This window comes from Aricia agestis, chromosome Z (assembly GCF_905147365.1).
Source record: "Aricia agestis chromosome Z, ilAriAges1.1, whole genome shotgun sequence".
Classification (NCBI taxonomy): Eukaryota; Metazoa; Arthropoda; class Insecta; order Lepidoptera; family Lycaenidae; genus Aricia; species Aricia agestis.
Window position 1 is genome coordinate 17,117,943 of NC_056428.1, and position 26,139 is coordinate 17,144,081.

Genomic DNA, 26,139 nt, shown 5'->3' on the forward strand with positions numbered 1-26,139 from the left:
GGAGAATATATATATATATATATATATATATATATATATATATATATATATATATATATATATATATATAAAAGTAAGTTGGTGCAACCCACCCTTAGTTTAGTATAAATATTCTTATCTTCTTCAAAAGAAGAGTACATTACAAATTATTCAGTCATTTATTTTTACTATACTAGCTAAATATACCCAAACACTCAAAACGTTGTTAGGATAAGGGAACACTTCGACTGCGAGTCCAAACTCCATGTTGGGGTCGTCGTTGACATGAATCGCTGTGGACTTTACTCTTGATGTGATCTGTTTTGCATTGGCGTATGGCATGTTCAGTGGAAACCCACAAATCTGCACGAATTAAGTAAAATATAAAATTTAGTTGGACAGGAAAATAATATGATTCTACAAGTTCATGTGAGCAAAGTATAGATGGCGATGAAAATAGTTGATGAAAAAAGTTTATTGTTTACCTTGTATGTGACCATCAGCTGTTTTAGTCTATGGTCAGGATTTGGCCTGGGGTTTGCGGAGTTGAACGCCCAGTACTCCCACTGTGGTAGAGTTTCGCGAAGCAAGCCGCTACAGTACCTAAAGGAAATACTTGTACAACATTTTTAAGTTAAAAAAATCGGCCAAATGCGAGGACTCGCGTACGAAGGGTTCCGCACCATTATAGAGCAAAAATAGGTGAAAAATGTTTTTTTTTGTATGGGAAATTTATTATTATTATTTATTAACCGATTCAGTGCGGTGTCATTTTTGGCAATTTCACGCGCCTGGCTGCGAACAAATATTTCGTATCTCCTCTGAGGCGCCTACCGCCAGGAACTTAGATATCACCTCTTCTCGGGCGCCACCCGCCAGGAATTGTAATTTATCGCTGTTTCCAATTGTTTTTCTTTTAGTAGCGACCCAAAAGCGAACGTGAACGGAATTATAGTTAATTTCAAGTATTTAAAAGTGATTATTTACGTGTACAAATAGAAATGGAAGGTAAGTAACTTATTTTTATCAGGTGTTGTAAACCTTTGGCTATATTGATCAATTTATTTTCGTTTTATTGTAGAACGGGATATTACATGCTAGTCATGTATAACGCCAAAAAATATATCTACTTTTTATAGCATTTTATAAACAAATAAACGTTGTTAAAGTGGTAGTTTTTGAATGAAAAATCTGAATTCAACAAAACAAATCAAAAAAGGAAATGATGTATTCTACGAATAATAAAAACTAAGAAATAGTAATTGCGTCAAAAAAGTTGTTCCGCGAGCTACAAAAAGAAACCAGAATACATGCATACTTTATGCAAAAAGAGACCCGAATACATGCATAATTTTGTGTAATAATTATACAAGTGACAATAATTATTGTAAACGGTTTTTTTTCGTAAATTTGAGCGTTAGTGTTTCATAGCTATTGTCATATTTTAGTGTGCGAAAAGGAACCAAATTCAAAACGGTTAAAGTATAGGAGTTACGTTTCCTTAGTTTTTATTATTCGTGGATTATCCAAATACATCCATTTGAGTAAAGGTTCATTTTGGCAGGGTAGTTCGCATTGAAAACTCTTTAACTCGACAGTGGAGTGAAAGCGGAGCACCCACAATTTTTTAGTGGGTAGACACTAAGACTACCATCTTACCACACTCTCGCCGGGTTAATAACACCACCAACTTTAGAAATAATATAATAATAATATCTATGGACGCTTCACACCACGTCAGTCTGGCCCCGTGCTAAGTACCTAAAGGACTTGTGTTACAGGTTGTCTGGTACAACGGAAATATATTTAATCTATACTTATATTATAAAGCGGAAGAGTTTGTTTGTTTGTTTGTTTGAACGCGCTAATCTCAGGAACTACTGGTCCGATTTGAAAAATTCTTTCAGTGTTAGATAGCCCATTTATCGAGGAAGGCTATAGGCTATATTTTATCACGCTAAGACTAATAGGAGCAAAGAAATAGAGGAAAATGTGGAAAAATCTATACTAATATTATAAAGTGGAAGAGTTTCTTTGTTTGAACGCGCTAATCTCAGTAACTACTGGTCCGATTTGAAAAATTCTTTCAGTGTTAGTCCGTTTATTGAGGAAGGCTATAGGTTATATTTTATCACGCCAAGACTAATAGGAGCGAAGAAATAAAGAAAAATGTGGAAAAAACGGGGAGAAATTATTTGAGAGGCTTATTTGAACGCGCTAATCTCAGGAACTACTGGTCCGATTTGAAAAATTCTTTCAGTGCTAGATATCTCATTTATTGAGGAAGGCTATAGGCTATATTTTATCACGCCAATATTAAAAGGAGCCAAGTAATAGAAAGTGTGGAATAAACGAGGGAAATTATTTGAAAGGGCTTATTTGAACGCGCTAATCTCAGGAACTACTGGTGCGATTTGAAAAATTCTTTCAGTGTTAGATAGCCCATTTGTCGAAAAGGCTATATGCTATATTTTATCAGCGAAGAAATAGAGGAAAATGTGGAACAAACGGGGAAATTATATGAAATTGCTTATTATCTTAAGAACTACTGGAGCAATTTTTTTACGACGACCTCTGTGGCTCAGTGGGTGGGCTGTCGGTATCTAAAGCCGGGGGTCGCGGGTTCGAATCCCGTCGACGGAACAAAAAGTTTTCAAAGTTACTGGGTCATGGATGCGTATTAAAATATGTGTATCATATAATAAAAATCTTAAATATATGTATAGTATAAAAAGTATTAAATATATTTCCGTTGTGTGGTACCCGTAACACAAGTCCTTCAGGTACTTACCACGGGGCCAGATTGACGTGGTTTGAAGCGTCCATAGATATTATTATTATAAAAAAAATATGTTATTTGGCAAACATGAAGAATAGACCACGTGAAGGGACATAGGCTGTTTTTTTGCGGAAGAATGTACGGTTGCGTGAAATTCCTAAATTACGCGGGCGACGCCGCGCGGAACATCTTAATATAATAAAATCGTAGGAAGGTCAATTCTGTACATTGAATATTTTTGTACGTAATAATACTTGGGACGTGGTCTATTATGCTAACGCAGACTATAAAACTATAAAAATAAATCAAAAACCTTTTAATTTGATAGAAATAAACCTTATTGCTGCTGCGGAACCCTTCATGGGCGAGTCCAACTAGCACTTGGCCGGTTTTTACCCTTTGGGTATGGGAACCCTAAAAATGATAACATTTGAAGGTTCATAAAAGTCTAGTTACGGTATTCTTTGGGTAGATAGAAAAACTTTACAACTACCCACATGCGACATTTTTACTATTTTATTTTAATTATCTTATCACCTTTCAAAAAATTTAATAAGACCGCTATACCTGTTCCATACGGTTTTAGTTTGTGATCTCCATTTTTGTATTTTATTCTTTATTTTGCTCTCGAGTGCTATACGCAACTCCTCTACCTCGTTTGGTGGGTTGTATAAGGTTTCGATCATAGGTCTTATTACGAATAGAGGTTTGTTGAATACCTGAAATATTATTAAGTAATATGTATGTATTAATCTTTCCCTGGGGCTTAAGAGGAGTCCACACCGTCGTTTTTCCATACAAACGCTGTCCCCTGTTTCCTCCCTGGATAATGCCGGTAGAGTTATGATTTTTTTCCTGAATATCTATGGCCACTATTAGCATGTCCCTATGTTTTCTTTATTTTCATAATTTTATAATTAAAAAAGATAAGAACGTCCAAAAACCCAAAAAAAAATGGCAAGATTTTCCTCTGTGTTCAAACACCCAGAAAACAAAACTGGCTAATATATATGTTACGCTCAAAGACCGAAAACGCGAAAACGGTTACGACGCGAAATTCGCGTCGTGGCCCTAGTGAAAACGGCCACGACGCGTTCTGGTAATCACAGAAATACCACAAAGCGAAATTCGTGTCGTGGCTGACGTGCTATTCGACTACAACGCGTTGTGGTAATCGAATAAACCCATGACGGGTTCTGCGCATTTAAAAACAGCCACGACGCGAATTCATGTTGTGGCCCTAATGAAAACGGCCACGACGCGTTACGGAGTAATTTTATGGTGCCCAAGTGTGTGCGTAATACACAAGAGCACTCTGGTTTCAATGAAACTAGGCCAGTTACGCAGGGGTAATTTTATAGTGCCCAAGTGTGTGCGCAATACACAAGAGCATGTTACGCAGGAGTAGTTTTATGGTGCCCAAGTGTGTGCGCAATACACAAGAGCACTCTGGATTCAATGAAACCAGGCCAGTTACGCAGGAGTAATTTTTATAGTGCCCAAGTGCGTGCGCAATACACAAGAGCATTCTGGTTTCAATGAAACCATGCCAGTTACGCAGAAGTAATTTTATAGTGCCCACGTGTGTGCGCATGTAAAAGTCGGTCCTGCACCTGATCTTTCGCCGGCGCTCCATTGGGTTATGAGAGTAAAGAATAGTGCTCTTGTGTATTGCGCACATACTTGGGCGCTATAAAATTACTCACGCGTAACTGGCCTGGTTTCATTGAAACCAGAGGGCTCTTGTGTATTGCGCACACACTTGGGCACTATAAAAATTACCGCTGCGTAACTGGCCTAGTTTCATTGAAACCAGAGTGCTCTTGTGTATTGCGCACACACTTGGGCACTATAAAATAACTCATGCGTACTTGGCCTGGGTTCATTGAAATCAGAGTACTCTTGTGTATTGCAAACACACTTGGGCACTATGAAATGACTTCTGCTCAACTGGCCTGGTTTCATTGAAACCAGAGTGCTCTTGTGTATTGCGCACACACTTGGGCACTTTAAAATTACTCCTGCTTAATTGGCCTGGTTTCATTAAAACCAGAGTGCTCTTGTGTATTGCGCACACACTTGGGCACTATAAAATAACTCGTGCGTACCTAGCCTAGTTTCATTGAAACCAGAGTGCTCTTGCGTATTGCACACACACTTGGGCACTATGAAATGACTTCTGCTCAACTGGCCTGGTTTCATTGAAACCAGAGTGCTCTTGTGAATTGCGCACACACTTGGGCACTTTAAAATTACTCCTGCGTAACTGACCTAGTTTCATTGAAACCAGAGTGCTCTTGTGTATTGCGCACACACTTTTTTTTTAAATGAAATAAAGGAGCAAACGGGTCACCTGATGGAAAGCAACTTCCGTCGCCCATGGACACTCGCAGCATCAGAAGAGCTGCAGGTGCGTTTTACCGGCCTTTTAAGAGGGAATAGGGTAATAGGGGAGGGTAGGGATGGGAAGGGAATAGGGGAGGGTAGGGAAGGGAATAGGGTAGTGTAGGGAAGGGAAAAGGGTAGGGAATTGGGCCTCCGGTAAACTCACTTACTCGGCGAAACACAGCGCAAGCGCTGTTTCAAGCCGGTTTTCTGTGAGAACGTGGTATTTCTCCGGTCGAGCCGGCCCATTCGTGCCGAAGCATGGCTCTCCCACGTATAACCTCACACTTTTATTAGAACTTTTGTCGTGTTGTCTCTATCGCGCTCTGCGGTGGGAGACTTGAGATTGGTGAGACAGCAATACATTTTCAAATACCTATTATCAATTTCTCTCCCCCCTGGTGTATCTCTTAAGCTGTTGCTTGTTCGTTGCTGACCGACTTCCAAAAGGGAGGAGGTAATACGTTCGGCTGTACGGTATGTATTTTTTTTGTACTTATGTTTAACGATTACTCAGCCGTTTGTGCTATACCCTATTCAACACAAAAATAATTTTGAAAATCGGTTTCAAAATTATTTTTGTGTTGAATAGGGTTTAACTCGAATTTGGTACCATGTTCACAAAAGTGGTGATCTGATGATGTGATCTATGAGGAATCGAGGGGACTCCTTGAAATTTGTATGGTAACATATAGTGATTGATGATTGATGATTTCAATTTTTTCTAGTATTCGAGGCATATGCTACCAAAAAGTAAGATTTCGTACCAGGTTATAACCTGGTTCCGAAGGTACCCAACAGAACTTTTGAATCCTTATAGATACAGTAGGCTTACAGCTACGAAACCGTTTTGAGACTCAAACAATCGGACAAGAACGCCGCGTCCTGCTCTAACAACGTCGTTTCACGTTTTTAGGGTTCCGTAGCCAAATGGCAAAAAACGGAACCCTTATAGATTTGTCATGTCGGTCTGTCTGTCTGTCCGTCCGTATGTCACAGCCACTTTTCTCCGAAACTATAAGAGCTATACTATTGAAACTTGGTAAGTACTAAGTAGATGTATTCTGTTAACCGCATTAAGATTTTGATACAATAATGGAAAAATTATTAAAAATTTTAGAGTTCCCCTAAAATAGGTAGGTACAACTGAAACAAAAAAAAATTTTTTCATCTAACCTATGCGTGTGAATAGGTCTTCAAAAGTCATATTGAAGTTTCAAAAATATTTTTTTTCTAACATGAATAGTTTGTGAGAGAGACTCTTCCAAAGTGGAAAAAAATTGTGTCCCCCCCCCCCCCCTCTAACTTCTTCATGATAAATCTAAAAAAAATATATGATGTACATTACTATAAAAACTACCAACGAAAATTGGTTTGAACGAGACCTAGCAAGTAGTTTTTTATACGTGATAAATGGTAAACCTTAAATTAATTTTCATTAAATCAACTGAAATATAAAAATAATTCAAAAATCTTTTAATTTCATAAAAATAAACCTTAATGCTGCTGCGGAACCCTTCATGGGCGAGTCCAACTCGCACTTGGCCGGTTTTATTTAGAGTAGGGCGCGGCATTCTCGTTCGATTGTTTGAGTCTCAAAACGGTTTCGTGGTACAGGCCCTGGTTCGGAGATTTTGGCGTTGTTTAAACAACTGAAAGCATATGATAATATATCAATTTGATTAATCATCATCACCACAACTATAATTATGCCATGTTTCATCATTCATCACTAGAGACCGGATTATATGCATAACATTTTAAAATTTCGCGTTGCACTATAATTAAAACTTTTTAATCGGGACTTAACATGACTTATTCTAGTAGTTAGAAGTCGCGTTAAAGCTTAGGCCAAACCTACGCGACCAAAGCGACTGTGAAGCGGTACGCTATCGTCGACCGCGCGGCGGACGCTGCCCAAGTAATCTTATGGCGCCGTGCACACCTACGCGACCGAGACGCGAAATGTTCGCGTTGGCAAAGCGAAACATGCGCGTCAAGTTGTCAGACGCGTGTTTAGAAGTGTACATAGCTAGACTTCTTTTTTAAAACCTTTTTTATGTCGGCTGTACACTCTCGCCGAGAGTCTCGTGCGAGAGCCCCTTGCCCGAGTGCGGTCATGTACAATCTCGCTTAGTTCAATCGCAGTTATGAACTCGGAGAAAATGGACCATTATTTTTCTCTATGCATCGAAAGATATCATTGTAATCCAAAGATCTGTGGCGGTACCCAAGGGCGTCGCCAGCCGATGGCGCAGGGGGGGGCAAGTTGACTTTACCTACTACAGTCTACAATTCATACTTTACTCACTCTCTATAAATGAGAAAAGTAGGTATGAATTGTAGGTAAAGTCGACAGCACATGAAACTTTTCACTTGTACTACGAGCCTTACATCTATTACCAGATTTTAATATTATAGTGGTCGTTGCTTTTGCATTATATTTGGCAACGTTTTTTAGAGTCTATAGGGGGGGGGGGGGGGGGGGAGCTGCCCCTCCCTGCCCCCCCCCTGGCGACGCCCTTGGCGGTACCCACAATTCGCCTGACATTCCTGCATCGCGCTATCGAAGTTTTCTGAGCGCGTCGGTATATATACGATAGCTGAAATGTATCACGTGGGCTCCGGCCTGACCGGGCATACCACCTCGCTCAGTCGGAAGATCTTCCTTTGCGGTGACCACGCATAGTCCCACATTGGTGACCCTCGACAGAACACGCCTCCTTCACCATCATCGCTTCCCGCCCCTCCGCGATGCGCCAGCCAGCATCGCCTCATCGGGTACCTCGTCCACTAGCCGCAATGTACCGCGGCCTGGGCGACTCCGCATCGGCATCATCGGGCTTTCTCACTACACCGACCGGTCAGCAAGCAGACCACATCTCTCCTGGTCGGCACGTAGCATCGGCCCCGCACGGCAGCTATCCGACTCACTGGATCCCGTGCAGCAGCTCACAGTTCCGACTCACTGGGACTCACTGCAACAGTTCCGACTCACTGGAACTGGCGACTCAAGCGACACGATTCGACTCCCACTAGTGCCCGTGTGGGTATTAGAGCGAGCGAGAGAAATGCGTAGCTCGATTTTTATTCGGCGGTGTCCGCTTTTCTGACATTTCACTAGATTTAGTTTAGTGAAATGACATATCACTAGATTTGTTTAGTAAGAAGACGTAAGAAACAAGAATATTCGGTATCTACCGCGATTTCGTGATATCCCTAGGGATTTCGGGATATCCCTGATATCTTCTTTTCCCTGCGACATATATACTACAGCTAAAATGTATCACGTGGGCTCCGGCCTGACCGGGCATACCACCTCGCTCGGTCGAAAGATCTTCCTTAGCGGTGACCACGCATAGTCCCACAGATCTATAATCATATTTAATTTTATTTCTCACAGATAATGACTGATAATGACGTTTATGTCGGCTGTACACTCTCGCCGAGAGCTCTCGGCGAGAGTCTCGTGCGAGAGCCCCTTGCCCGAGTGCGATCATGTACATTCTCGCTTAGTTCAATTGCAGTTATGAACTCAAAGAAGACGGACCATTATTTTTCTCTATGCATCAAAAGATATCATTGTAATCCAAAGATCTATAATCATATTTAATTTTATTTTTCACAGATAGTGACGTTTATTATTGTTATTTTTCTGTTCTGCACTGTCTAGCGGCGCGACTAGTAGTGAAAAACGCGAGAGTGTACAGTAATGCGCTCGCTTTCCTCGCGAGACCCTTTGTCTCGGGCGCAAATACCGACACCGGACCGTGAGGGTCCGAGACAGGCGAGACGAGGCGAGCGCACCCAATTACACTCTCGCACTCGGGCCACCTCGCTGTGTCTCGGCGAGAGTGTACAGCCGACATTATTATTGTTATTTTTCTGTTCTGCACTGTCTAGCGGCGCGACTAGTAGTGGAAAACGCGAGAGTGTACAGTAATGCGCTCGCTTTCCTCGCGAGGCCCTTTGTATCGGGCGCAAAATACCGACACCGGACCGAGAGGGTCCGAGACAGGCGAGACGAGGCGAGCGCACCCATTTACACTCACGCACTCGGGCCGCCTCGCTGTGTCTCGGCGAGAGTGTACAGCCGACATTATATTATTTTGTACAAATCTTTAGTTTATGATTTTTTGATTTGTTTACGTTTTGATAGATTGTGTCATGATACCTACCACATGTGCATGCTTGAACACAGTTTTGCTAGCGCATGCTTCTCGCATGAAAAGATGTAAGACTGACTTATCTACCACATGCATGCGCAAGCCACATTCTTGCCGAGATCGTCGGCGTATAAACAATGTTTCTCAATGAAGAACTATTTCTTCTGCTTTAATTTTTCCAGTGTTTGCTGGTGACAAAATTGATACTTAATGCATAAATAAAATATTTTTTCTCATATGCGTATTTTTTTATTCTTGTCAGAATAATCTTTCGATTTGATCTTCCACAGAGCGAGCAGAAATTTTTATAATTCAATGAATTCAGTTGCAAACTGACGTTTATAATATGTACGTAAATCTGCCATTTTATAGCAGCGTGCGCGCATTTTAACACCATAATATTTTTTATATTATAGTTTTTCTGCACCTCGTAGGTGAACTTTATTTTTGCATGGATTGAGTTAAGGTAATTAACATTTAACATACTGTTGTATTTCCTGTTGACCTCCATTAATGCAAAAAACATCATCAACGTACCTATTAGCTGCACAGTACATGGTCCAGTAGCTAAAGCTAGGTCTTCAAAGTGCTCCATCCAGATATTTGCAATTATCGGTGCCAGAGGGCTACCCATTGCAACGCCATCGATCTGGAGGTAGTACTGTTCTCTGAAAAGAAGGTAATTAACGTCCAAACAGTGTTCAATAAGAACAATATATTCCTTAGGCAACTCATGATCACACAGCTTGTTTTTAATCACCTCGATGCAATCCTTGAGTGAAACGTTAGTAAAAAGTGACTCAACGTCGAAACTCACCATGGTATCTTCGGGTTCCAACCTCATACTCTTCACTATGTCCCTGAAATGGACCGAATCCTTCACGAAAGATGGTGTTTTCCCAACTAATGGTCGCAGCACTCCAGCAACATGTTTAGCCAAGTTGTATGTCGGAGAGTCAATCTGACTCACAATGGGCCTCAGAGGAATGTTCCTTTTGTGAATTTTAGGTAATTCATATAGCTTAGGGGATTGCACAGGTTTGGGTTTGTTTAGAAAATTGTACTCGTCCTCCGTGAAGACATCTTTGTTTTCGTGGATCAAAGTTCGAATGCGCCGAGTAACTCTGGCCATTAGATTTTGTGACACTGGTTTGTATATGTTACGCTCAAAGACCGAAAACGCTCAGTGAGCGAAAAAATGGCTTACAACGCGTTGTGGTCATAGTGAAACGGCCAAGATGATTTATGGCCTAATGAAAACGGCCATGACGTGTTCTGGTAATCACAAAAATACCACATAGCGAAATTATTCATGTTGTGGCTGACGTGCTATTCGACCACAACGCGTTGTGGGAATCGAGAAAAGCCATGACGCGTTCTGAGCATTTAAAAACAGCCACGACGCGAATTCGTGTTGTGACCCTAATGAAAACGGCCACGACGCTTTCTGAAACCAGGCCAGTTACGCAGGAGCAATTTTATAGCGACTTCAAAGTAATGAAGACTATGATATGTACAGAAATAGTTGGGATTTTGACGAATTCTGGAAAAGGCACTATTAGAGAAAGAATTATTTAATACTTTTTAGTTAATATTCTTATTGTTTTTACCTTGGAAGTCGGTTTTAATTTTTGGTTAAAAAAAATAATTTCACTCTTTTTAGTTATTTATGTAATGGTAAATACATAAGTGTCAGTTATAGATAGATATGATTTAGGTATGAAACTATCACATCTATTAACTGTAAGTACTTAAACTTGAATTACGTTGAATAAAATTTACATAGTAGCATATTATTATGCTTTCAGTTCTTAAAACAACAATGAAACCAAAGAGTCAGAAGTTCTCTAAGAACTTTTGGAACCATGGTACACCCGTGGCAAAATCTTACTTGGTAGTGTATGCTTAGAATACTTCTAACTAAATCGAAATCACTATAATATTATGTTTCCTTATAAATTTTGAGGAGCTCCCTATTATATAACACATGGACATCATTATCAAATTGCCAACTTAGTAACCGTAGTACCAAAGTGGTATAATAATATACTTTAAAAGAACAAAATAATTTTGAAAATCATTTATAATGTTGGTTAATAATATAGGAACTTAATTTTGCTTTTCAGCCCTGGATACCCTATTTCATGATTTTTATAATTAGCCTATACTGTGTGGGACAGTATAGGCTAATTAAAAAAATCATAAAATCTGGGCTGGGCAAAGGCCTTTCACTGATTTTAGTTGTCTACAAGACGAGGCTTTATGCGTAGATAACCACTACGAATATTAACTATCCATATTATATTACTGTAAGCAAAATTGTGTTAAATGCTTGGAGTTGTCTAAGCGATGCTGCAATTTCCAAATTTTCATCATTAAAGGTTCAGGAGTCCTGTTCAGTACGTTTGGACCAAGAGACACCTTCGTATGAAATTTCTTTTATTTGTAACATAATAAATGTTTAAGTTACTAGAAACAACATTTTAACTACTATGAGTGTTTTGATAAATTTCAAGGATTTCCCTCGATTACTCATAGATCCCATTATCAGCTCACCACTTTCGTAACTGTCATACGAAATTAAGATTATATCCTATACAACAATACAAGAATTTTGAAAATCGGTCCATCAAAAACATCTGCTCCGATGTAAATATCATGAAAAGTACCAACAATTGGGTCTTTGTGTGATGACCCATGGTATAATTATGATTGTGATGATGATGATCCATCAAATTGATGTGTTGGCTTATGCTTTCAGTTGTTTAAACAACGCCGAAATCCCCGAACCTGTATCTATAAGGATTCAAAAGTTCTGTTCGGTACCTTCGGATCCAGGGTATAACCTGGTGCAAAGTCTTACTTTTTGGTAGCATTTACCTCGAATGCTTCAGAAAAAATCAAAATCACTATATGTTTTCATACAAATTTCAAGGAGTCCTCTCGATTCCTCATTGATTCCATCATCAGATCACCATTTTTATGAACATGGTACCAAATTCGGATTTAACTCTGTACAACAACAAAAAAGTCATGAAAATCGGTCCACAAACGGCGAAGTTATGGTTGAACATACAAAAAAAATATATACAGACGAACATATAACCTCCTCCTTTTTGGAATTTGGTTAAAAAATATGGCCATGCGGTGAGGGATAATTATTTTATCTTTTTTCTCCACAAGCAATACGTAATTAACTATCTCTTTCTTTGTGTGAGTGAAAAGGAAATAATATACAGCTGTCTATATTTTTGCTCTGTCTACGATCTCAAAAGTCACATGTAATAAATTGTGTATGCGCTATATAATTATGTCATGACGCTCTATCGCTTTTTCGCGGTTCCTGATATTAATATTACCCACTTACTGGTTGCCAATCTGATGTCTTGGTTAAGTCCATCGAAATTTTGCCACACTCTTGTGACGACTGCACATTCACCCATATCTGTTAACAAGTTATTGGATTGCTACTTATATTATGTTAACAAGTTACAGCTCGACAAGGCTTTAAATAACGTGGGTGACATTGACGGGAGCGCTGCTGGTAAAGGAGAACTGTCAAACACATTCCTAAAATGACGTTTTTGTATGATATAAGCGTTTAGTTCCTTTTCTCGCCACGTTCATATAAAGCCTTGTCGAACTATTTAATATGCTTTACTTCATCATGTTTACTTGTGCCATAGGCTAAGGAAAATTTACTTAGTCTATTCTTGTACCTACCTAGTTTGTATCAGAGAAAGTTGAGTAGAGTTAAAGACATTTCTTCAAATTCTATATTTTTTTTTGTCGTTCATCGTATGTTTTATGAAAGAAAAGCATGCTAATTAATCTAGAGATTTTACTCAAGTAATAATTCTAATTTAACTTTAGACTATACGTACATAATTACATACATACCAAGTGGAAATTACAAACTTACATTTTCACAATCGAATACATGGCTGACAGTCTTCAAAGGGCATCCGATTTCCCTAATATCGTACCTTTGCCCTGATACTGCGTCGTACACGTACCACGAAGATCCTTCCGTTTTTGCGAAATATCCCTTCTTGACCTCATTGTCAACGGTAACGACTTGATTTTGATGGAACTTCACGAGAACATAGCTGGAAACACCCCTTGGAAGTCCCCAACCGATAACGACGTAACATTTAATGCCCAGAAAAATGAAGAAGCTCGCAAGCAGTAGCGTATGATCTAATGGAGAGCCATTCAATACCTTTAAGAGCTCCTGAAACATAACTCGCTGATGAGTAAAGCTGAAGTGCATACTGTAAAATCTAAATAGAACATTACTTACCACTCCCGTTAACGTCACTACGTAAGCTTCCAAAACTTCGTAGGTGGGAATCAAGGACACATATCTTATCACGGCATCCATTATATTTCTGGGCTGTGTTTCGACTTTAGTCCAACTACCGGCTCGGCTGAATGGCGATACATCGTCCCCATCAATCGACTTCTTTCGACTACTCTTGGATGAAGAGCTTTTTGAATATGCCGAGCCTTTTGACATACCAGATTCGTTGCGTTTTGGATCTTTTGGGAAATAACTATCATCGGGCACCGGGAGAGGCTGCAGAAATTCAGTTATACACCTATTGCAGCCAGAACTGTCGACGAAAGTCAAGGAAATATGTCTGCTTGAGAAATTATTGAGATAATCTGACGTAAATGCATTAATTTGCTTTATAATCAAGTCATCTTTGTCGTTATTCACAATAGGCTCACTATACGACTGAGCTGCTAAATGGGAAATGTTAGTTGTGATGTTCAGAAGAATTAGTGCAGTATCTGTTCTCAATAATTGCATGACGTCAGCAGATGACTTGTTTTCTTTCGATGGTTCGTATCCAAACATAAATGGAGTTGTGCTTATTTTAAACGCGCCATTCATCTAAAAACAAAAGTTTTGATTAGTCCACGATGCAAAAAATATATAATCAGAGATTTAAGGCATCTAGGAGATCCTTACACTTCCAGCTTCGAGTATAGACCGAAGCGGTATTTGTACTGTTCCTAACCACAACGTGTACCTTCTTTGGTGAAAAGATTGTTCAGAAGTGGGATCAACAATGCTCGTCCTATATTCATCGTATATGTTAATATTGATACAGGATAATGGCTCCAACCTGAAAATAATTAGTTGTCGATTTATCTATACATATAAATAAAATTGGAGTGTCTGTTTGTAATATTAAAATAACCTATAAAAAAAATTTTACTACATGCATAGTATGAATATTTATACGGTACTTACACCAAAATAACAATTTTTAGAATTTTTGTCTGTCTGTATGTCTGTCTGTTTGTTCCGGCTAATCTTCGAAATGGCTGGACTGATTTTGACGGGACTTTTATTGGCAGATAGCTGATGTAACAAGGAGTAACTTAGGCTACTTTTTAACCGACTTCCAAAAAGGAGGAGGATGTTTGTTTACTTTTTTATTTTTTACCTATGTATTTAACATTTTGTTGACGCGGACGAAGTCGCGGGTAACAGCTAGTAAAAAATAAAAATGTAGTAAACATGATTTAATGTAGGATTTAAGGTAGGAAACCCAAAACCTATCAGAGTTACTTACTTAGATTTAATGACAACAGTATGATTCCAAGTGGGGTGACATCCAACAGCGGTGGGAGTTTGATGAGATTCGCCGTGATAAGAAACACGAAGAAATGGTCGAAGCGAACGCATTTTAAAACCTGCAAAGAAAACGGCGCGGCGTGAGTCGTAACATATTTAACGTCTGACAAGTCAACTCTTGACTTCCAAAGGATCCAAAAGAAAATTAAAATGACCTACCGGCAATATCTTCGTTACTTTGATTGTCTTCAATATCAAGAATGGCCACGCGGTCATATAGATTGTAAGCTCGAACAACCGTTATTTGTATCTCCTGCTCGTCTTTAAGACAATCACGTAGCACCTGCTGTCTGGTCAGAGCAGAAGTGGGGCTTAAATTCAAGCTGAGTCCCACACTGAAGATATTCCTAAAATTTACGGTATCAGTTTATTGTACTTATTTACTTCTAGCAGTTCTATTTTCTTTATCTATTACTACATCAAAAATTACTTAACCTGATATTCAAATAATCAAAATCTCTAACGACATCTCTGTATGTTTTTTGTAATAAAAATTCGTCAATTTTTGCGAGCAGATTGTTGTTCAGCTTCATCACATATTTAGCACTTAAATATCTGTGTAAATCTATTGAATTTAGTTCTTTATCTTCGTAATCATTCTTCTTATTCATATTTTTATTCGATAAAGCACTCAATTGGTGTGTTGATATTTGGCTGTCCACTAGCGGGACTCTTTCATTCTGTAGCTCAACCAATTTGCCAGTGTTTCGTAGATGTAGCAATCTTAATCTAGTTGAAAGGTTTTCGTCTTTTTCGCCAGTATCTTCATCGGTTTTTGCTTTACCTTTACACGGACCTTTTAAAGCATCTAACATTTTTACATAATTTGCTACGTTCTTCTCATACACTCTGCTCACAAGGTCTAAAAGTAGTTCAACGGTTGGCTGTTTGCCTAGAAGTAGATTGCTAATACTCGATCTTAGATCTATAAAATATTTTACTTGCTCTTCATTGGATGTTGTTTTTTCATTCCACCCGACTTTTATGCTTAGTTCAAAGGTTGTAAATAGTTTACCCTTAAACAAATTGCTTGATGTTAATCTAATATTATTTGCATGTGCAATCGTTTTCATGTCATAACCACTGCCTACGTGTTTAGACGTTGGAACTGTAAGTTTTTCGTAAACAAAATTCTTTATAGTAAAGTTGGCGTGTGCTATACTTTCCTTTATTTGATTTAAATGCACTTTTACATAAGAAATCTCTACTTCATTTTCATACAATACAATTTTTACAAGTTTGTTAGTGTTAAGGATCTCTATTGAAATGCTATCTGCCAAATGTATGGTGTAAGCATTCTTAGTACTTGAATACTTTTCAGATTCACATACAAAAACATTATCTACATATACTTTTAAAAAATATTGACGTTTTTTGTTGTGCTCTGTTAATTTTTTCCAGCATTTTCCATTAGTCCTTAACTTCATTTCAATATTTTGCTTATTTATTATATCAGAAACCATAGAATTAACAAGTTTCTTTATTTTGTCACTATCAAATTGCAATTTTGGTTTTACAACATCCTTTCTTTCTTTGCTACTCTTAAGTTCTTTGTATTGTAGATATTCACAAACATATTCATATTCAATCTTGATAAGCATATCAGAATACTCTTGTTCGAATATTTCGATCCATCTTTCATTAAATTCATCTTCATTCATATCTTTTTTCAAAATGTCTAAAGATTGAGGAGCAGTAATATGTCCAGTCTTCGATCTGAGCGTTTCTATATCTGTCCACAGTAGTGTAATGTAGTGAATGAGTTTCTTATTATTTTTCAGAGCACTCAAATATTTTTCTTTTAATTCTAACATTATTTTCGTGTACTTTAAAATGGTTTTATCAAATCTCAGTTCATCCTTTTTATCGGGAGAAATTCTTAAGAATTGCTGTCGTAAGTTGTTCCTTGTTTTACGATTTGCACCAATATCTTGCTGCAAATTATTTAATATTTTCTCGTTTATTTCATAATGTTCATACATAGTTTCTAATTTTATACCCAATAGGATTTCAAGAGTAAAGTCGTGGTGGTGGAGTAAACGTAAGTATTGTAAGTGAATATCGAAGAATTTTGGTTTTCTTGCTATAACGTTGTCCTTGTATGCTAAAGCAAGGTCTTGAAATAGTACAGGTTCTGTATATTGTGATACTAAACGTGTATTCCTTCTAGAAACATTTTCAAGAACATTTGGAAATGTTACGTCCAACGAGATACAATTCGTTTCGCCCCTCCTGAAAAATGTACCAATTTGAACAATCAAATATTTTTATTTTGGCAGTTAACGAAGACTAATTTTTCGGCTAAGGTTCAGAAAGCTAACTCCAATTTTTTGGTGCTCAAATGGGTTGAGGAAGGATGTTTTGGATCAGAAAAACCTCCTCGTGCCACTTCCACCCCCGGAAACCCCCCCACGCCCCCCACCCCCTTTAGGAGAAATTTACATTTGAAATTTTCGTAATCTTGTTCGATAAGGTCATCTGTTTTTGGGTTTGGCTGTTTTGGGGGGGGGGGGGGGGGGGGGGGACCACACCACAGAGGGAGCCGAGCGAGGGCAGCGAGCGTGCTGCGGCAGCAGTCGGCGACCGTCATCAAACAAAAGGGGGGCTCAAAAAAACAAACACAATCCAGAAAGTCCAAAAGTAGGTTAGAACTGTGACTGTGCTGCGACCGCCGGCGACCGTCACAAAACACGGCTCAGAATTCCGGAAGGTGAGTAGCTCCAAAACTGGGGGGCTTATCACTGTGGATTTGGTACGGGAGGGTGTTTACCCCTCCTCCCCACTCCCCCCTCACCTCCACTCCCTATCAATGTTCGGGTAGGTTTCCGAACCTTTACCAATTTTTCTCTAAGGCCAAACTAAAATACATACCCTTCTTCTATGTCTAAAGATTTTTTAATAATATTTCTAGACCCTTTACTAAACGCTTCCTGTATATAATTATTGTGTTTAATAGCTCCGTCATTAAAAACTTTGATAATATTTTCTTTTAAAAGTGGCTTCGATAACAGTTCGGAAGTAACAGTAGTAAGAAAACTTTTAAGTTTTGGTTTCTTCTTACTTTTTCTCTTTTTTGAACTAATTTTGATGTGTTTAATGTTGTTAACTTTTATAAAAAAGTCGCCTGATTTTTGCTTATTCGTTTGGTTTGGAAGTGACGTGGAAAAAGTAGTTTCCTTATTCTCTTCTTGATGCTCTTTAGATCCACTTTCGGTTGTTTTACTGTATGCTAAAGATTCAAGATTCATTGTATCTTTTTTGTATTTTTTTGCGTGATTTTTAACGAGCTCTAATGTTTATAAACTTTTCAATATTGTTTGTATCTTGTTGCCTTGGTTACAAAATACATTTTTTTGTAGGGCTACAAACAGTCACGGCTCCGTGACTTCTGTGAGCTTTTTGGTTTGGTTTGGTTTGGGCATAAACCTATAAGTATATATTCCCCGCGTTCCATTTGATGTTAAAAACGATCAAAACGCTCAAAATAGGAGGCATTTTGAGCGTTTTGATCGTTTTTAACATCAAATGGAACGCGAGGATAATGATATATTACAAGTCTATGGGTTTGGCCGTTTTTTAAAAATAAAAATAACTGCTTGTCATTTATGGCTGGTTTACACGTGTCAAGTTGATTTAAAGTAGTAACTTACAAATATATACTAGTAATCTGTGGCAACTTAACTTAATTTTAAGTGCCTGCCCGAAATGTGTCAAGTGACAAGCCCCGCCTGCCAACTTAACAGAAAATAGTCAAAATTTTAATTTCCTTGTTTAGTACGTAACTAAATTTTAACTTGCTACTTGCTACTAAATTGTGTGTTTATACGCAAATTGCAATAAATAACTTAAAATTAAGTTTAAATTTAGTTAATTTATATTTTATACAATTTATCAACTTAACACGTGTAAACCAGCCATAACTGTAATTTTTTTTGACATTGACAATGTGACACCAATTGTCAATGTCGTTTCCGAAGTGAGATTGTCAACACTGAACATCACTGATCACCTAGTAATCTGTGAACATCACACAATTTAACTTTTTTGTTAGGATTTTTGTAAAGTTTTATAAAGGATATTTGTAGGATAAAGTTATTTTCAAAGCTGAAACATGACCGTCTTTAGTTTAATCGACAGTGATAAATATTACTTATCGCTTTCCGAACACCCCAAAAGGTTCGACGCAGACAGTCCTGTGACTAATGTATTTTTTGACGATACAAATGGACAGGTAAGAGTAATTAGAGCAATAAAGAATACATATCAACTTGTTTCTACAGTTGTTATAAAGTTTATTATCGTGTAGTTTATAAAAATAAACCTAAAACTGTTTCAGGTGTTCACAGTGAGGTCGGGGGGTGTGACAGGTGTAACAGTGAATGGAATGGACGAATCCAAATGCACTTCATTCAGAATGGAGGACAAAGGTCCCATAATCTCTATTAAGTTCTCACCAGACCACAAAATACTCGCAATACAAAGAAATATTGAAGGACAGAATGCTACCGTTGAATTTGTGAACTTTAAAGATTTGGCCCCAACAAACATTGAATACACACACACTTGCAAGTGGAAAACTTCCAGAATTTTGGGCTTTGTTTGGCCAAAAGTTGATGAGATTGCTTTTATAACTGATCACGGCATTGAACTACTACAAGTAGTTCCCGAGAAGAAACAACTAAAGACATTAAAGAGCACTTCATTTAGGTAGGTATTCCATTTAAATGCAGTAGTACATTTATTGTAATAACTTTCCTTTGCAAACATTTTATAACATTTATTAAATAAGAGTCAAAAAATTACTTGTGAAGAAAAATTTTGGTATGGACTTACTAGCTTTTGCTTTGACAAGGTTAGTGTGTCTTGTTTAATTATGCATAGCTATATTGAAAATGTTTATACCGAAGCCATTTCAACCCCTATTACTGAAAACAGTTACTAGCTAATAACCCAATACAAATTTTATGTGTGTTTTACAGTAATTGGCATTAATTCTAGGGTCACATCTATACTAATATTATATTCGGGAAGAGTTTGTTTGTTTGAATGCACTAATATCAGGTCCGATTTGAAAAATCTTTCAGTGTTAGATAGCCCATTTATAGAGGAAGGCTATAGGCTATATTTTATCAAGCTAATATTAATAGGAGCGAAGAACTATTTCTTGTTTGTGTTATTGAAGAGGAAAGTGTGGAAAAAACGGGGGAAATTATTTGAAAGGGCTTATTTGAACGCGCTAATCACAGGAACTGCAGCGGGGCTAAAATGGTCATATTTAGCAATTCCTCTCAATCAATTCAGTAAATGAATTGTCAAAACTGTCAAACCGACAAATGTCAAATTACAAAATACAGAAATGTATTGCAAGCAGAGTTGCATTTTGCGATTTTAGAAAAATGAATCATATTATGATTCATGTCATGATTCTTCAAAGCGACCATTTTAGCCCCGCTGGTCCAATTTGAAAAATTATTTCAGTGTTGGATAGCCCATTTATAGAAAAAGGCTAACGCTAGGAGTTAGGACTAATAGGAGCGAAGAAATAGAGGAAAGTGTGGAAAAAACGGAGGAAATTATTTAAAATTGCTTATTATCTTAAGAAAATACTGGAGCATTTTTTTTGTGTTATTTGGCACACATGAAGAACAGACCATGTGAAAGGACATAGGTTTCTTTTTTGCGGAAAAATGTATGGTTTCCGTGACATTCCTAAATTACGCAGGCGAAGCCGCGCGGAACATCTAGTTGCTTATATGTATAATATATATTTCAGTTGTGCGTGGTACAGCTGGTGTGCTCAGAGCAACATTGTGGTGTTGGCAGGCAACAACGGGCTCCTGCTGCAGCCCTTCTCACTCAACAACTCCACCATCACCAAGTTACAGAAACTAGAGTGTATGCAATACTGAATACATTTACAACAATTATTTATGTATGACTATCTCTGCAGTCACATCATGAGGGCAGCTCCAAGCTTAGATTAACCCATCAATACCCAAAAGGCTGCCGCATAAAAATTGAAAATCTATTGTAACTGCGATACCCATGATGGAGGTTGTAATACACACTGCAAGTTTTGCGTTTTATAGGAAAAATAACCATGCTATACTGTACTCAGCGAAACATGGCGGTAGCGGTCATTGACTCTCTGTCAAAAACTTGTCATTTTCTATATAAACCGCGATTGACAATGAAGTGTCAGATGTTGTCAATCGCGGCTTTGTTTAGAAAACATAGAAAATGACAAGTTTTTGAGATGACAAGTCAATGATCGCTACCACCACGTTTCGCCGTACAGTATAATATTCTTAAATTTTGAGTATTTATTTCTGAGTCATTTGAGCAATAACATGATAAATAGATTTCCAGTGACCGAATGGCATTAATCGTTAAGATTTTTAATCTTTTTGGACGTTCATCATTATTGCAGTGGACATTTCATATGCTACTACTGCAAATTACATTTATCATCATCACTACCATAAATCATCATATTATTATCATGCAACATCCCATATTGACTCTTTTATTGATACTTTTTATAGTATTTTATTATGATATTTCACTTAAGTCACAGGTAACACCGCGGGGCACAGCTAGTATACAAATAATTTTACTTGTCATTTTACAGTGGAGTCCAGCAAGCCGGCGGCGGAACGCGATGTATTCGTGGTGCGGTTGTGCGGCGCGAGCTGGTGCGCCGTGTTCAGGCACGCACATGGACCGGCTGATGTAAGCTGTTTTATTTACAACGAGCTTTTGCCCGCGGCTTCGCTCGCGTTAAGAAGTATTATTATATACAAACTTTCATCCCCTATTTGAACCCCTTGGGGTTGGAATTTATCAAAATCCTTTCTTAGCGGATGCCTACGTTATAACATCTACCTGCATGCCAAATTTCAGCCCGATCCGTCCAGTGGTTTGGGCTGTGCGTTGATAGATCACTATGTCAATCAGTCAGTCACCTTTGAGTTTTATATATTTTTTTTAAAGAAGGCTATTATGACTCCTTCGCACTAGAGTATCATCCCCAACCCAATACTGCTCATAAATTGAACGATATGGTTGGGGTTGGTGCCACGAATTTCCTCTGTGGACGAGTATTCGTGGCGACCAAGGTGCCTGTTCCTGCTCTGTAGTAGAGCAAGGCAGTCGAGGAGAAGATGAATAGGTGTTTCATCCTCCTCCTCACAGAATCTGCAAGTCGTTATGCTACAAATACCCATTCTGTTTAGGTGTTTGTTGAGCTTGCAGTGCCCAGTTAGGCTTCTGGTAAGGATTCTTAATTGGTTCCTACCCAAGGTGAGCTGATTGTTTCTTTTTGAAGTCAGGAATTAGTGCCTTGGAGTGTTTAAGGCCAGGGGTCTCAGCCCATTGCTCCTGCATAGTCTGTGACCTTGAGCACTTGCTTTGTGGTACTGGGAGTTATACCACAGACTGGTTCTGGACCATATATGAGACTCTCGGCCCCAAGCCTAGCCAGTTCGTCAGCGGTTTCATTGCCGGGGACGTTGCTGTGGCCCGGGACCCATACTAGGCGGATGTTGTTGTTCCTTCCTAGCATGTTTAACGTCTCAACGCATTCCAGAACTAATTTGGACGAGACTTCTGCGGCAGTCATCAGTGCTTTAAATGCAGCTTGACTTTCGGAGAAGATAAAAACGTTTTTATTAACTAGGGCCATCTCCAGGCTTTCTAGTGAACAACCGAGGATAGCGAAGACTTCAGCCTGAAACACGGTCGCAAACTCCCCCAAACAGGCGTATTTGCCTTTTGGTGGCCTGCCCCCGTAGAATCCGGCTCCCGCACGGTTGTCTTTCCTTGATCCATCCGTGAACCAAACTATGTCGCTAGGGCAGACATCGATTGGGATTTTTCGTTCCCAGTCCTCCCTGGAAGGTATAAAAACCTGGTACTGCTTCGAAAAGCTATACACCTTGATCATGGCATCTAATGGCATGGCCATGATAGGTGATTCACTGAGAGACTGTTCCAGCTGTCGAAATGGGGTGGAGACCCAATTCGTTCTACCCGCCGTCCTGGCCCTGAGAGCCACCTTTTTGGCCTCCATCTGAACAAACAGAGGAAGCGGAGTTAAGTTGATCAGGGCCTCGAGGGAAGCGGTGGATGTTGACGAGAGTGCACCCATGATTATTAGACATGCCAGTCTCTGTACGCTGTTTAGTCTTTTATTACAGTTTACTTGTTAAGCCTTTTTATGCCACACTGCGCAGCCATATGTGGTAATCGGTCTCACTACGGCTGTATATAGCCATAGCATTGCCTTCGGCCGAATACCCCATTTAGAGCTGACAAGCTTCCAACAGGAACCCAGAGCACATCTAGCCTTTTTCGTAATATACTTGATGTACTTATTCCAAGTGAGTCCTTTGCCTAGATATTTGACATCACCCGCAAACTTAATAGTTTTCCCGAAGAGTGTTGGGGGTCTTAGTTCCTCCAACTTCCTCTTTTTGGTGAAAGGTATCAAGACCGTCTTATCAGCGTTTACTGTTAGCTTGACCCTTTGGCACCAATCCGACTCTTAGTGCTGACTGCATCAACCCAGCGACCACCGATGCGCATTTTCCCACCACCATAATCGCCAGGTCGTCAGCGTACCCTTGAGCGTAGTAACCTATGAGGTTCAGTTCCCTTAGTAGCTCATCCACTACCAGGGATCATTCCAGGGGTGACAGGACACCTCCTTGTGGGCAACCTTTTGTCAGCCTGATTTTGAGTGTCAGGTCCATAATAGTCGATGAGGCTACCCTATTGCCGAGCGTGGCTTTGATCCATTTCCTAGTTGTTGGATCTATATTCTTTGAAGCCAGGCCATTTGTGATAGAGCTGGTTGAAGTGTTGTCGAATGCGCCTTCAATATCGAGGAAGACACATAACGCAATCTCTTTATCTTCAATTGCTCTATCAATCCGATCTACCAAGTCCATTAGAGCCGTCTCGGTAGATTTGCCTTTTTGGTAGGCATGTTGTCTTTCATGCAGATATACAGAGATAGGTGTCCCTTATATGTAGGTTGACCACCTTCTCCATTGTTTTAAGCATGAAAGAAGTGAGGCTAATTGGTCTGTATGACTTTGGTAGAGCTTTGTCTCTGTCCCCACTTTTGGGTATGTAGAACACCCTTACCATTGTCAATGCCAATGGGATGTAGCCCCACGCAAAACTTGCTCTGAATATTTTCAGGTGCATAGGAAGGTTAATGTCCTTGCCCTGCTGTAGGAGGGCCGGAAATATCCTCGCCGCCGCTCTTGTAAGGCTTGAAACTGTCAATTGCCCAAGTGACTCGGTCAGGCTTAAAGATCACGGAAGCTCTTCTCCAGTCGTCAACTGATGGTCTCGTTTTAATAATCGTATGAGAGAAGGCTTCGTGATTTTCGAGATGGGATACTGTTGGGGAAGTGGACGTCGGCTAGTAATCTTAGCGTCTCTTCCGCCGTTTTAGTATAAGTACCATCTGGCCTTTTCAAAGTGCTGGGATGAGAGCTAGGGGCCTTAGATATGACTTTATATAGTCTGGAGGTTTGCGAGGTGTTATTCACTTCCTCACAGAACCTTGCCCAAGAGCGTCTTTTGGCCTTCCTTAGCTCCCTATTAAACGTCGTCAGGGCGGTTCTGTATGCGTCCCAGTTCCCGTCTCTTTTGGCTCTGTTAAACAGAGCTCGGGTATCTTTCCTGAGTTGCGCCAAAGTACCGTTCCACCAAGGTACGTTACGTTTATTTGACGCTTTCTTAACAGGACAGCTTCTGAGGTAAGCATGATTTAAGCTATGCTCCAGCTCTCCCACCGTTAGTTCCAGTTGTTCTACGGTCTTGACAGCTTTGTTGACTGCTGCGAGGTTTATCTGCAATTCCTCTCTGAATACACTCCAGTTTGTGGCCTTTCCCAGGCATACTGTCATGTATATCAAACTTAATGTAACAGTGATCGGACAGTGAGTTATCGTCCGATACATGCCAGTTACAGGCGCGATGTCGTATAGTGCCTGTGCATACTGTTATGTCAAGGACCTCCTGTCTCAGTGGGTTGATAAATGTTGGTTTAGTACCCTGATTCAAAGTGTGGAGGTTATTAGTAAGTAAGAAGTCAAATAGTTTCTTACCTCTGGAGTTTACGTCGGTGCTGCCCCAACTTGTATGATGTGAGTTGCAATCACTTCCCAGGATAAGTTGGATGCGCTGATTCCCGATGTAGTCTATTACCGGTGATAGCTGCGTTGTGGGGTCCTGAGTGTCTCCAGGTAGATAGGCGGAGCAAACCATCAGTCTGCCTGCAGTCCCACCGGGCTCCTCAATATACGCAGCTACTGTGTCATCTGTACACAAGCAAGAGACACACAAAAATTTCATCCTCTTGCTGAAGAGGATGCAGGATCTGGGCCTCTGGCCATGCTGAAAATAAAGTACGTTACCTGCCAGTCCAAGGCCCATCACCGTGTTCCCGTTGACCCACGGCTCTTGGATTAAAGCAATATCGAGCGCCTCCCGGATGAACTTCTGACAGAGTACATCGGTGGCAGCCTTCGCGTGTCGTAAGTTGACTTGTATTACTTTAATCATATTTTTTTTGTGTAGTGTTACTGTGGAGTGTAGCTGTAGAGTGTTAAAGTGAATCAATGTGGATGGCTGTGTGTGTGTGTTTAGTCTGTATGGTGCAGGTTAGGTAGTCGGAGCAGGGGGTTTCGCGCCACCTTGCGACTTGAGTGCTCCTGCGCTAATAAGGGCAGCTGTGCTGGCCTCCTCACAGCGCAGGCGCCCCCAAAGCCACCGCGTCCGCGTCCACCACGGGACTGTCCAGGCCTACCCCTACTCACAGTTGCCACTTCCAAGGGAACTTGAGGTCTGGGATTGGTCTGAGCAGCCGGGCGTCCGCTTCCCCTGCTGGTGTGCACGTGCAAGTTTTGTGCTTTCACGTGTAGAGTGTTGAGCTGAGCAGTAGCAGTGGCAGATGATGTGCCGCTGCTGCCAGCTTGGGGCGGCGCCGTGCCTCTATAGCCTATAGGCTTGATAAGAGGTTCTCGCCGCCGTCCTTTATGTGAGGTGTGGGGCTGGAAAGTTGAGCCCAGCGGAGGTGTTGCCGTCACTCCGTCAGACCCTACAGGGTTTGACAGGAGTGCCGGTTTTGGTCCCTTCAAGCGAAGCCGGTTAAACCCGAAGTA

At 39.8% G+C, this 26,139-nt stretch overlaps 2 protein-coding genes across 2 annotated transcripts in view; one reads left to right on the forward strand and one right to left on the reverse strand.

The window, feature by feature from the left end:
- Positions 1-150: 150 nt before the first annotated feature.
- LOC121738359 (coiled-coil and C2 domain-containing protein 2A) lies at positions 151-18,207 on the reverse strand. The gene is made up of 11 exons (XM_042130348.1): positions 18,119-18,207; positions 15,395-17,191; positions 15,119-15,306; positions 14,898-15,018; positions 14,288-14,444; positions 13,613-14,209; positions 13,232-13,543; positions 12,677-12,754; positions 3,326-3,477; positions 465-582; positions 151-342 (listed from the first exon to the last, which is right to left on the reverse strand). Exons 1-11 carry the CDS (start codon positions 18,205-18,207, stop codon positions 151-153), a joined length of 3,801 nt encoding a protein of 1,266 aa, XP_041986282.1.
- A 744-nt stretch (positions 18,208-18,951) lies between these two features.
- LOC121739000 (regulator of MON1-CCZ1 complex) overlaps positions 18,952-26,139 on the forward strand; it is a 34,332-nt gene continuing 27,144 nt past the window's right edge. Inside the window, exons 1-4 of the mRNA XM_042131303.1 lie at positions 18,952-19,190; positions 19,296-19,666; positions 20,733-20,854; positions 21,591-21,691. Coding sequence (XP_041987237.1) covers positions 19,071-19,190; positions 19,296-19,666; positions 20,733-20,854; positions 21,591-21,691 — 714 coding nt within the window. The 5' untranslated portion in view covers positions 18,952-19,070. The remainder of the gene's footprint in view (positions 19,191-19,295; positions 19,667-20,732; positions 20,855-21,590; positions 21,692-26,139) is intronic.